Below are 12,793 nucleotides of genomic sequence, written 5' to 3' on the forward strand. Positions count from 1 at the left end.
GGAAACACAGAGTAACTGTCATCTGTCTAACTTTACTCAGAACATTTGTATGTAATTCTTATATGTCCTAAATTTAGGATATGAGCAATGTTTGTGACTAAACTGAAATTACTGCCAGAAGTATCATGTTTTAAAACAGGATACACACAGACATCAACTTCAACTCCTTCAAGGCTTTTGTGTCTCTAAATGTATTTATGAGCATGGAATTCTGACGGGACTTATTTTAATATCTTATAAAAAGTCCTGTGCTTTTATCCTACTTAAAATACCCTTTGCAAAGCTTGTGTTTGGACTGAATCATATAACTTCGACTCACTCATTTGCATTACACTTTGATAACTTGAAAATGTAGAAATATTTAGCACATTAAAAAGTGAATGTTTTCTAATCAGTTACAATTCCTTTCAACAGGCTCAACAAATTTTGTTTAACTTTTATTTGTTTCCATTGGTACCGGAGTTATTTGTTCTAACTTGACTGGGTTTTCTAAAAGTTATGGGCCTTTACTTGAGACTGGAGAGCTGACTTCATTTAAGTGGACGACTATCAAATCAAGGTTAGGTAATGTGTTATGATGTTACCCTCTGCCACATCCCTGCTGGTAAAATGATGAGGTAACTTTAGTAACCATTTCAGTTTCTGAAATATGAGCTCAATCTGCAAAACGCTACTTCTACTCTGTACTAAAAACTCCCATAACTGATCATCCAGTTTGATCTTACCCAATCTGTAGAAATTCAGATGCAGAATAAAGTTATAGTAATCTCAAAAGAAGTACTTTCATTAAAAATAAGGGTAGAAAAGTGGAGACACGGCTCGAAGGAAACTTTTCTGACTTAACGACGTTAACGATGACTGAAAAACGAAACACTGCAGCGCTGAAACAAAGGAACACAAAGTAGTTCACACAGGAGTGATGCCTCATTATTTAACAGAGTACTAGAGATATTCTGCTGCACAGTTTATTTAACAATATGGTATATAAGTAAGAAATGAGTCTTTTAACCAGTTTATACAGTGATTTCATTCTCTCTTCCTTATATTTATAGTATTTTGCTTAATAACTTGATTTACAATAGGAGAAAAAGTAAATCCCCCTAATTCAAGTTTTGTGAGAGAGGAATGAGGGTTGATGAAATTTTGTTTTCCTCAGGGTGAATTTCAAATGTGCCCTTCATCCCTAGATCGCACACACAGCTTAGTGTAAAACTTAGAGGATGGGGCGTCATCAGAGATGTGTCCGATAAACAACCGGTGATCATTCCACCTCAGCTTAGGGGGCTGGTCTCTTTCTCACACTCTCTTTACACTTTACAACATTTGTATGACAAAAAGTATGACAAATTCTTTTTTTAATGTCAAAGCAACACTGTTCTTCACCTGCAAGACAAGATTTTTCCAACTCCAGGCCACTGAGATGTAGGTTGCAATCCTTGTTGTCCGTGTTTGTGAAAGCAGTCGGAGCTGTAGTTATTTTAGTGACTGTGAGGGTTTGTGTCAGTGTCTTCATGTGCGCCTGTGTACATGCCCGTGTATAAACAACTGCCGCAGTCCATTTCCTATTTCAATACAACTGAGTGCTCTTCATACACACAAAGAGGAGGGGAGCGGTCCCTGAACGCATCGTCTTGGAGTAATGGTACAACACTAGATTACAATTGCCAGGAATGACAGCTTGAGAAAGAAAAAAAACGAAAACCCAATTCCCAGACAAATTATTTTACAGGTTCAACACAACAATGTTTTAAGTTTCTTTTCCAAAGGTACAAAATAAAAAGATATGAATAATATAATGCAATTGTACATTTTCTTTTTTTTTTAAAGAAACGAGAAAGGCATGAAAACATACCGAAAACAAACCAAAAATAAGTTGAGTATTGAACACATTTGGTCTCAACCAAAAAATATATTCTTTGTGATTTAAATTCCATTAAGAAGCAACTTTTAGGAAACAATTACATTCCCTCCAAGTGTTGATTTTTTTTTTGTTGTTTTTTTTCCTCAACCTAATTTTCCTTTTTCTTTTTACAACATTTGAAATGTCAGTACAAAAAAAAAGTTCTCAACCTTAGAAAGAACAAACAAAGCCCTCTGACGGGATAAAGAGTCCGAGGAGAAGCTGGGTGGGGGGGTGGGTCTCTGGGAGAGAGAGTGTGTTCTTTAGTTCCAAGCAGAAATGCTACAATCCCTCCACAAACTTCTCCAGAGTGTCCCCTGTAGCATCTCCCACCATCCCCAAGTCACTGTTCAGCCCCCCTCTGTTGGGCGTGTTAAGCTGCGGGAGCATGGCACTTTGTTCTGGTGTCCCCAAGTGTCCCTGCTCCATAGACCCTGACAGCGGGCCCCCGAGTCCCGGATGGGGGGAACCCGAGTGGGGTGGATGTGGGTGTTGCGGTGAGGGCTGGGGCTGGACCTGCGGGGAGGGACTGGAATGTGGCCGCTGCTGCTGGGGCTGTTGTTGCGAGGGTGGACAGGGGGACCGGACTGGTGCGGGGGAGCGGACCTGGTTGTTGAGCACGTTGACTAGTGTGGGCTGGCCGGGGAGGTGGGCTCCGCCCTGGGGCTGGCCAGCCAGCAGGTGGGTCTGGGGGCTCATGGGGCTGGGCTGGGCAGGAGAGCCCATCTGCTGCTTGAGGATGGCCTGCTGCTGCTGGGGAAGTTGCTGCTGTTGCTGCTGCTGGCGCATTCGCTGATGCAGTAAGTTCTTGGTGGAGTCCATCACCATGCCGGGCTGGGCCATCTGAGCCATGGGTGGGAGTTGGCCCATGGTCCCCCCAGCGGCTCCTGAACCTGCCTGCATGGCTATCTGCTGTTGTTGCGTGCGGAGCTGAGAGTATGTAGCTGCTGTGCCCTGTGTCTGAGCGGGGAACTGGCCAGGATGGCCCTGAGGCATCCCTCCCTGTTGTTGCTGTTGCTGTTGCTGTTGTTGCTGTTGTTGTTGTTGTTGTTGTTGTTGTTGTTGTTGTTGTCTTAAGAGCTGCCGACGGTATAGCTCCTGGATCTGGGGGTTGGTGTTGTGTGCTGTGCTTATCAACTGCCCTTGAGCTCCCAATGCGGCCATGCCCTGCACAGGAGGCTGCTGCGGCTGCTGTGGAGGCATTACTGGCCTCTGCACCGCCCCTCCTGGCATGGCTATGGTCTGCATTGCTGGCATGCCGGGCTGCTGCGGCTGACCTGCTTGCTGCGGCTGGTTGGCGTGGTACTTGGCTGTTCGCTGTTTGATGAAAGCAGCCATTAGCTGAGGGTTTGATTTGAGGATGTTGAGGACTTGCTGCTGCTGCTGAGGAGAGCTGGGAGACTTGAGCGTGTGGAGAAGGTCCTGCAGTGCGTTTGGTGCAATAGCTCCAGGTCTCTGGGGAGCTTGTAGCCGGACACCGGGCTGCTGTGGAATCAGCATCCTCTGGACCTGCTGAGGTTGCTGCCCTGGGGCCATTATGGCTCGCTGCATGGTCATGGCCTGCTGTGGGGTCTGGCCTGGGACGAGGCCTGGTTGTTGAGTCTGAGCTGCCTGCATCGGCCCTGCAGCTCCAGGCCACTGACCTGGGGGAATGCCGGGCTGCATGACCTGAGGTCCGCGGGGCCCTGGCACCATCTGCATGGTTGGCTGCATTGGTCCAGTCATGCGCTGCTGTGGCTGCTGGGGGTTCATGGTTAAGCCGTTCATGTTGACTCTGTAGTTCTGCTGGTTCTGTTGGGCCTGTGCCATCATCTCGATGTGCCGTGCCATCTTGACTGCAGCCAGGGGAGGCTGCTGCTGCAGCTGCTGAGGTGGCTGGGGCGGCTGGGGGAGAGGGGACTGTTGCTGGTGTAGAGGGGAAGCCTGGGGCCCGGGCTTGCCCTGGGACACTGGTGTTTGAGGCTGGCCATTGCGAGGTGCGTTGGGAAAAGAGGGGGACATGACGCCTGCTGAGTTGGGGGTCTGCGGCTGGTTGGAGAGTGGCTGCTGGGGTGTCTGAGGAGTGTTGGGCTGGGCATGGGAAGTGGGAGTGTTGGGGGCAGCCGTGGCCGGTGGGGACGGTAGCGGCATGGTTCTGCCTTGCATGGTGGCCATTCTCCTCCTCATTAGTTGGGCCTGCTGGAGCCTGTGCTGCAGCTGCTGCTGGCGAAGCTTGTGCTTGATGTTCAGGCAGAACGGGACAGGACACTTGTTCTCCTGACAGTGCTTTGCGTGGTAACAGCATAGAGCGATGAGTTGCTTGCATACAGGGCAGCCACCGTTGGTTTTGCGCTTGCAGCCCTTGGTGTGCTGCACCACTCGCTTCATCTTCTGGCAGGACGGCAGAGAGCAGTTGGCATTGCGACACTGACAGGCGTGGACCAGAGACTGGATGCAGCGTTGGATACTTAAGCGCCGGCTCTCCTGCGGGCTCTTGGAGGCCTCTCCACTCTGGCCGTTGCTGTCGTCGTCCAGGCCAAGGCCCCATTTGACCATCTGGTGCTCGTGGCCCTTCACGTTGTAACAATTAATGCACAGATCAAAGTCCTGCAGAAAAGGGGCAGATGGGGACACAGAAATTAACATGTATCTAACCAAGTCTGATAAATAGTTTTGTCAAAAGTTTCACAAATATACTTTCTGCTGTTAAAGATAAAACGATAAATATCTTCTTCTGTCCTGATCTTCATTTTATTTTTTATATTTTCAGACCAACAGTACACAGCACACTGACACAGGAGTAATTACAGTGTAGAAACACAACACACTGACAGCAGAACTAGTAGTAACTCACCTCGCACACAGTGCAGTGCCAGCGTGTCTCCACGTGGTGCTTGCACTCGTTGCAAGTGTAGACGAAGCGATCCTGTCCCTGGTTGTGCAGCTCAACCAGCATGCACATGGTGCTCCACTTGCACCTCCTGACAGAGCTGAACTCCCAGTGTTTGTCCCTGGCCAGAGTCAGGAAGGCATCGCGGCCATCCATCAGGTCACACGAGAGCATGGGGTCAGGGTCAACGATGGGCGGCAGGGTGTTGGCCATAGGAGCGGAGTGGAGGTGAATCACAAAGAACACCTTCAACAGACGGAGAAAAACACACAGAAAGGAGAGTTAGAGACGCACAAGCAAAACTGAAACTGCGCTTTATTCATCATATAATACACTGTTCACAAAATGCCTGCATCATCTAAATGACTTTATATCCAAAAACAAAACAAGTCTGACCTCTTTGTGCTTCTCCAAGCTAGCGTATAGCTTCTGGGACAGATCATTGGCTACATTCGGCATCCCAGGCTTCTTCTTGTTGGCTCGACTCACGCTGCTCTTGTTTTTGTTGGCCTTCTTGTTGTTCTTCTTCTTAGCGTTTTTGCTGTCACTTGGCGTACCCTGTGGGAGATGTACAAAGAGAGCCATTAAAGAAAACAGCTTAATAAATAATCACATATTTTCAATATGTTGATCATTTCTCCAGCTGAGAAGTTAGTGCTCATTACAGTGAAGTTATCTTCAAGAGGCCATGAGTTCTTCAGTTACTCTAATTCATCTTCTCATTAACATAATTAAAGTTCATCAGATTCTATTCAAAATGAGTTGATAACGATAATCCAACGCTTAAAAAGGACGTATGAAAGAATATCTAATCTATAGAAGCCTGAAATTGCAAAATGGCCGTCTAATTCGATAAAACACGACTAGAGTTGTAAATTCATATCTTTGCTGGTACCGCATCATCAAACCATGACACAATGTTCGCACCTCAGGGGTTTCAGTTGCAGCTGTGTTCTCCTCCTTCTTCCTCTCCTCCTCCTCCTGCTCCAGCTCCCTGATGCTCTCCTCCAGCACGTTGGGCCAGAAGTCGCCTTCGAAGTACGGCAGCTCATTAGCGCTGGTCAGGCGGTCCTCTGTCGCCTGTTTGCAGATGTCCTGAGAGAGAAAAGAAAGGATGATTCAAGCCATTCAGTTTGTATGTCATTTGTTTTCAGTAATCAAACATGCTGAGCATTTACATGGTAAAGGTGTTTGTCTGTTAACGACAACATATCAAATGTGTTCAGAGTACCAACTATTCACAAAGAAATCCAGATCAGGAGCGCAATAAATCAAAAAATAACACCACGTCAGCAAATAATCAAAGTGTGCAAACATGTAAATGTGTTTTTTGTTCTAAATATTAGAGACCGCATATTGAAATGTAAGCCTTGCGTCAGTATTTAAAACATTTCTCCTCCCTACCTTGTAGTCATGCAGAATCCTCTCTGCAAAGGCCTTGTCCAGCATCTTCCTGTACCACTCCTGCAGCCTCTTAGGCTTGGGGATCTTCTGGTCGGGAGGATGGCAGTGGAAGATGTAGTCGTCTCCTTCACTGGGAGGACAAGCCCAGATGTGGCCCTGGGCATACCTGCGGCCATAAACAGAGAGAAGCAACAAAGACACAATGTTCAAGTTAGGATATCTGCTTCCTTAGGAATCCCGCCGCCAAGTTCAGTCCAGAGACTCTTCCCCATGTTGTCTCTTTCAAAAGGTGAGGCAGAAAAGGAGCATGAGAGCAATGCTTACCCGAGTTTCTTGACGTATTCCAGATAGCCGATGAGGATCTCGTGGTAAACTGCTGTTCGTAAAAGCCGAGGTCTGAAGAAGTGAATACTGTCAAGGTATGATATGTAGACCCGTCTGCAGAGGTAGAGAGAGGGAGCATGATCAATTACACTCATGAAAAGCACCTGAAGTGCCCGTGCTTTATTGCCATGTAGTACATACAATAATTGGCTGTACAGACCTGGTGTTGGGGAATGCGCTCTCGGAGCCGTACTCCTGCACGTGCATGCCAAAGAAGCACACGTCCACACCGTCAATCTCCTCAAAGGCAAAAAGTGCTTTGGTTCTGTAGGGAAAGGTCTCGGGCATTTCCCCTGTGTCCACAAACCTGTCGTAAGGAAGAAACAATCAAATTAAAATGTGTGAACAGCATAATTGGATCTCTAGTTAGATGGTGAAACTAGAACTTCTTCTCATGGTGAAGGTTCTGCTCTGAACACAACTCTCTCAACACAAATGGTGGACTGTGAGAAATGTGTAGATTATGTATCTATATGTATAAACATGTATTCTATAGTTCCACAGATGTATAGTACAGCACATATACGTTTTATAATCACACTTCAAAAAGCTTTTTTACTGGCTTTAAAGGCTTCTAGGACACGAGATTCACGAGCTGCCCGAGAAGTTGCCTTGTGTGTCGCTAATTTCAGCAAATCACAAGCGCATAATGGGACCATTCATGTCAAGTGGCCTTGAGTCAATAAAAAGCAAACAGCCTTAAATCAGTCAAGCTGAAGGTAACATGTTGTTGGTCAAGGGCCTCGTCCCTGCGAGGATGAGACGAGCATTGTAGACTTTGATCTTCAAACAGTGAGGGTGTGGACTGCATCTCGTCAAACATGCAGGTTCCACAGTCCCTGTGAGAGAGTGCAACGCTTTATAGAGGCCATTATGCTTTTGCATGGCAGGGACAATAAAAAATAAGCTCTGGACAAATATGAGCTGTGCGTCAGTGCATCGTCGTCTACAAGACTATAGCCTCTCTCGTTGTTCATTAATTTGACCGAGGCAACTGTAGATGATAAAACATTATCCAGTAATTATATAAGTATAGGTATAAAAGGTTTATAGGTATTTAAGTATAAAAGTAATAAAAAAAAACACTTCGACACACCAAAGCATACATTACATACACCAAGTTCTCCCGTCTTCCCATCAGTAATGCTCTCACCTGGCTTTCATGCCCGGTTTTACTTCCACCGTTTTGTCGGAGCTCGCCACCACTCGCACAAACACCTCTCCGGCCTCTGGGTGGTTCTGTCTCTTCAAGTATTTATTCACACGGTCCTCTATGTACATTCCCAACCGTGTCGACTGCAGCCCTGCAGTGTACAAACACACAGGCAACTCTTTTAACTTTCCAGAATGAAAGAAAAACACGGGTTACACAATCCGTACTTAAAAAGAAAAGATTTATGATCATGAGAGCTTCAATCTGTTAGCAGCACATGCCATTAAGGTCAGAATTGTTTTTCAGGGCTGCAAACACCACAGAAAAATACCAATGTGACCACAAGGCCAACAAGAATAACAAAGCGGCAACTGCAGGAGAGTCACACAGAGACAAATGCAGCCCTTGTGCAGGTGCAGGTGCTTTATATTATCCTGCGTCTTCTGTCCTGCGACAAGTGCAATAATCTGCTGACATTTTGAAACATGATATTTAACACTCAAATGTAAAGAATTGAACTAACGTTTTGCGGAGAACTTGTTTTCCTTCCGTGTTTTTGCACTCTTCTTTAAACAATTATCACAGATGAATCTGGAAAGAAAGACAGAAGTTACACGTATTGTTACAATTAACACACAAACTCCACAAAAACAAATCCACTAAAGTAAGAGTTGAAAACGTACCCAGATGGCCAAATGGTGTCGTAGTGTAGGACACATATCTGGTGCATCTTCCGTCCACAATCTTTACATTCAACAAACCTTTAAAAAAACAAACAACAACAATACAGTCAGACATTTCTGCAAATCAGCTAAAAAAGTTCACATCCTCACAGAAACCTTTGCGTTACATCTCATTTCAAGACGTCCCTGAAGAAGACGTTTAACGCTGCCCGACTCGCTCTTTGCTACATTAAGAGTGTTGGCCTGTTCGGTTACTGAAGATGTAGAAACATGGGCTCTGCATGGATGACTGATGCACTGTTTTCTTTTTGTGCGTATGAAAATTCTCAAAACGGTCCAGAGTCATGTTCCTGACGGCAATCATTTGTGTAAATGTCGATATCTTAACTGCTGAGGCAACGAGCAACAAATGCCAGTGTGCCTTTGTGTGAGAACATCGTATTCAACACTAAGTTGCAACGACAATGTGAAGGGCAATCATCGCATATCACAGAACTAAGAGCCTGCGCGCCATGATGGTAAAACTCATCGGACAGACAGACAGACAGCAGGTGGCACTGCCGAGTGATTGATGAGAGAGCGTCAGACACACAAACACAAAGCCAGATGTGGGTGGCAGAATGTTACTTTTTTTAAGATGAGCTCAAGAACACGTAAAAGGGAAAAAAGCAGTGAAAATTATTATTAGACTAAACACAGAAAAAACATGACATGCGTGTCAGTGTGCGTCCTTCTCACTGAGAGGATGTGGGGTTGGTGGTTACTTACGGTTCAGGGTCGAGAACATCGTTCTTCTTCCGTTCGAACTGGTCTTTTGATATCATCCTGAAGTGTCCGAGAAAAGAAGGGAAAACGAACGAGGAAAGTTAGTGAGAAAAACTAGATGCACACAAAAACACCGTTGTACCTTCAGTCCTAGGCTCTGTGCGTTTCTCATTACAATTATGACAATATGTTCAGTACCACTTCAATCATCCAAACATTAAAGACTCTAAAAAAACCACAAAGGCTTATTAAGAAGCGCATGTGTTGATAAATCAGAAATTAAAATCTAATTAAAAAAGGTAATCAATGAATATTAAGTCATAGCACCTACAGTTTGGAATAACATCATGTAGGCAACATGAAACAGGGAGACGCTTCTCACAGCTGGAGACATTCTCTCCATTGTATTAGAAACTGTGCTGAAGTTTTCAATATCTATGAGGCTGACCTGGTACTCTGTCCCGAACAGAGACATTTCCCTTTGCTCTTCAAAAACTATTTGACGGGTTCCAGGAAACGGCAGGAAGTTTCCCCTCACGATACGTTTCTAACACATGCATAACTGCTAAACAAATGTATTTATTTTTTAATCGTGTGTTCATCGATAGGCAGTTTACTTACGTCTGTGGTTGAGCAGGATCGTCTCCTAACGTCACACTCGCCCCCTGGATCTCATTGAAGCACTTCTCACAGAAATGATACCTGCAATAATACAGTAACGGTTAGTGTTCGTCTACTAGTGTGTTCAATACAATTGTGCGCAAAACAACACTTGTCCCTTGCGTTTCATAACGGAGAGCGGGGAACCCCTGAGCTCCCATTGACAGTGGAAATGGACTGCGCTGCAGGAGCCTCGTGCTGTCCCTCAGTCTGTGCTGTATCATTACTGCTTCTGTGCTGCTCAGCTCTCAAAGTCTAAAAAATGGGCTGCAGTTACCCCATTAATACAGCAGGGGGCGCAAGGGAACGTGGTGCAAGCAGTCATCTGCTGGCTTTCAACTGAGAGGAAAAGGCACTGATGGGCAACGTTATATATGTTTCATCTGTCGTACAAGAGAGAGAGCAGCAACACTGAATTCACTCAGTCCTTCAATAGATGTCGAGCAAAACACAATCAACACACCGCTTTGTTGCTCTGTGTCGGACACTGTTTGGGGGTTGGAGTCTTCAGAGTGTTTCCCTGTATGTGCAACACTGGAACTGGGCTTTTAACACATGTTGTTGTGAGCAAAAACATTTTGTAGACTCATGCCGTGCCAGGACCCGGAGGCACAGTCATTACAGCTGAAGCTGTCAGGATGACACTCTTGCCTGGATCACAGCGGCCCCTCTAGAGCTACAGAGGAACACATCCTAGACTGCAAGCGCTGGTAATACACTTCAAGTGGCTGCATTTATTGCCCAATAAAAGCACTTAATGAGAAACTGTGCATGCAAATGTGCGACACGTATGAGCTGATTCAGTGAGATTAAAATTCTGCAATATTATTTTATTCCCAATATATAGTTAAGTTTACAGCCACCTATAACTGCGAAGATATACATGGACACACATACACACACACACACACACACACACACACACATACCTGTTCTGGTAACTGTAGTATGTGCCTCCAGTAGGTATGGTGCAGAGCTGCTTGCCATAGCAACAGAGGGTTTGAGGGGAGAACTCGTACTGCAGACAAGCAAAGAGGACAAAGGTGTTGAAAAAAATGTCAACTAAGATTCATTCTTCCAATAAATCCTTTGCATCAGGAGCAGGAAATCAGTCAGAGAGTAATAACTCTTTAGTTTAACATCTAAATTGGCCTTATCTTTAGTGCTGGGCGACGTGGACAAAGCACTAAGATATGCAGTCGAATAGTGAGACGTAAAGCACAAACTCATCCGACTGGGTCAAATAGTTTTGCCGTGTTTCATCAAACAAAACTCACGAGTGAAAGAGGAAGTAAACATTGGGATTTTTAGTAATTTGGCAGCCACGTCACTAACAGACATATCCCTACTGCAGTTTCTGCATCTTTAACACCCCCTTCGCCTCACCTTCCTCCCGCAGCAGTATCCCAGGCCCTGCATGACGGGGTCGATCTCCGACTCAAACACCTCGGCCAGCTTGGAGCAGTACTTGTAGACACGGGACGTCTTGCGGTTGTAGAGCCAGGCGTTGTTGAACATTATCCAGACATCGTCAACGTATTGCCACGGCTCTTGGTATTGGCCCGTGTCGAGCTTTCGCTTTATTGTGGACAGATCTATTGGGTTTTTAACTATGTCAAAGTAGTCCTGGAAAGAGAAGGACAAATAAAAGTGTCAGTGTTAACAGATCAAAGAGCTTAAATAGTGCAGGTTTTAAGTGAAAATATTAAGTGGCAAGTGCATGTGTGCTACGTACAGGGATTCCCAGAAGCATGGGGTCTACTGGCTGTCTGAAGGGCAGCGACTCGGGGTCCTGCCTGTAGAGAGACTCCAGAGTCGGCATCAGAGCCTGGCGCAACTCTTCAGGCTTAAAGACTGGAAATGAACAATGGAAAAGGCAACGTGTAAGTAATCCAAACAAGGAAAAGCACGGCTTACTGTACAGGAGGAGAAAGAGGGCTACTGCGACACGTATTCTATGCTGGAGCGTCACAAAGACAACAGACTCCCTGGACACTACAGAGTACAACTATGCACCCGTAAACAGCAGCAACATTAGGTCTACTTGCAATTTGCTATCTGCATTACATCACCTGTTTCTACAGTAACGCCTCAAACAAAGCGAGCCATCAACACCAACAACTATCTTTTATTCCAACTAATACCAACTGAACGGTAAATTGCTTGCTCCATGCCGGTTTTAGAGTTTTGATTATTTCTCAGTTCAACGCACATTAGAGCTGAAATCATTAGTCCATCGACAGAAAAATAATTGCCAACTATTGCGATCATCGACTTATCGTTTCAGTCATTTTTCAGGCAGGAATTGAAAAATCAATTCTAATGTTCTCCCGATTCCAAAATGAGAGGGTTTCCTGCTTTTCCCTCGTCATACATCCTTGAAATAAAAAAGAATCTGCATTTACAGCACTCACACACATTGTTCCCCGCGCATCAATGGTAACCGTCACGTTACATCAAGTGGCCTTCATGATTTGTCTTATTCTACCAGCAGGTGCACAGCTCGTTCATCATGTGTGTAAAATGCTGGCAGGAGTCTGGACATTGTTCATAATGAGTGCCAGACTAATAATTTTGTCAAAATAAGTTTAAATGAAAGTCATAATAAGCCAAGACTGTCTCAGCTGGCACACAGTGGGTTAATTAACATTACTGGCAATGACGGAAACCCTCTCCGCTCACTGGGTGGATCAGTCATAGACTACACAGATTTTATTCAACTCCTGGCATCAGACTCACTTTTCCTCCGTGACTGAGAGGGGGATGATGAGCTTGTGCCGTTGGCTCCGCCCTCTTCCTCTTCTTTGGGTTCAGTCTTCATTTCCGGCTTTTTCTCCTCCACCTCCATTGGCTCTGGCTTTTCCTCTGGCTCCTCCTTCTTCACCACCGTTGAAGCCGAGTCTTCCTCAGTCTACAAAAATAAAAAGCAAATGACTTGCATCACAGTCATGTTTTAAAACTTCACACTACAAAGA

At 45.3% G+C, this 12,793-nt stretch overlaps 1 protein-coding gene across 3 annotated transcripts in view; it reads right to left on the reverse strand.

The window, feature by feature from the left end:
• Positions 1-924: 924 nt before the first annotated feature.
• The window catches only part of crebbpa (CREB binding lysine acetyltransferase a), a 45,502-nt gene continuing 33,633 nt past the window's right edge, over positions 925-12,793 (reverse strand). For all 3 annotated transcript variants that reach the window (XM_029449274.1, XM_029449186.1, XM_029449104.1), the window contains 16 exons: positions 12,558-12,729; positions 11,554-11,672; positions 11,205-11,444; positions 10,748-10,836; positions 9,780-9,860; positions 9,162-9,218; positions 8,394-8,471; positions 8,234-8,301; positions 7,711-7,861; positions 6,718-6,864; positions 6,498-6,611; positions 6,174-6,339; positions 5,697-5,864; positions 5,166-5,327; positions 4,734-5,015; positions 925-4,486 (listed from right to left, as the gene is read on the reverse strand). In XM_029449274.1, the coding sequence (XP_029305134.1) occupies positions 2,183-4,486; positions 4,734-5,015; positions 5,166-5,327; positions 5,697-5,864; positions 6,174-6,339; positions 6,498-6,611; positions 6,718-6,864; positions 7,711-7,861; positions 8,234-8,301; positions 8,394-8,471; positions 9,162-9,218; positions 9,780-9,860; positions 10,748-10,836; positions 11,205-11,444; positions 11,554-11,672; positions 12,558-12,729 (4,398 nt within the window). In that variant the 3' untranslated portion in view covers positions 925-2,182. The remainder of the gene's footprint in view (positions 4,487-4,733; positions 5,016-5,165; positions 5,328-5,696; positions 5,865-6,173; positions 6,340-6,497; positions 6,612-6,717; positions 6,865-7,710; positions 7,862-8,233; positions 8,302-8,393; positions 8,472-9,161; positions 9,219-9,779; positions 9,861-10,747; positions 10,837-11,204; positions 11,445-11,553; positions 11,673-12,557; positions 12,730-12,793) is intronic.

Source organism: Cottoperca gobio, chromosome 1 (assembly GCF_900634415.1).
Source record: "Cottoperca gobio chromosome 1, fCotGob3.1, whole genome shotgun sequence".
NCBI lineage: Eukaryota > Metazoa > Chordata > Actinopteri > Perciformes > Bovichtidae > Cottoperca > Cottoperca gobio.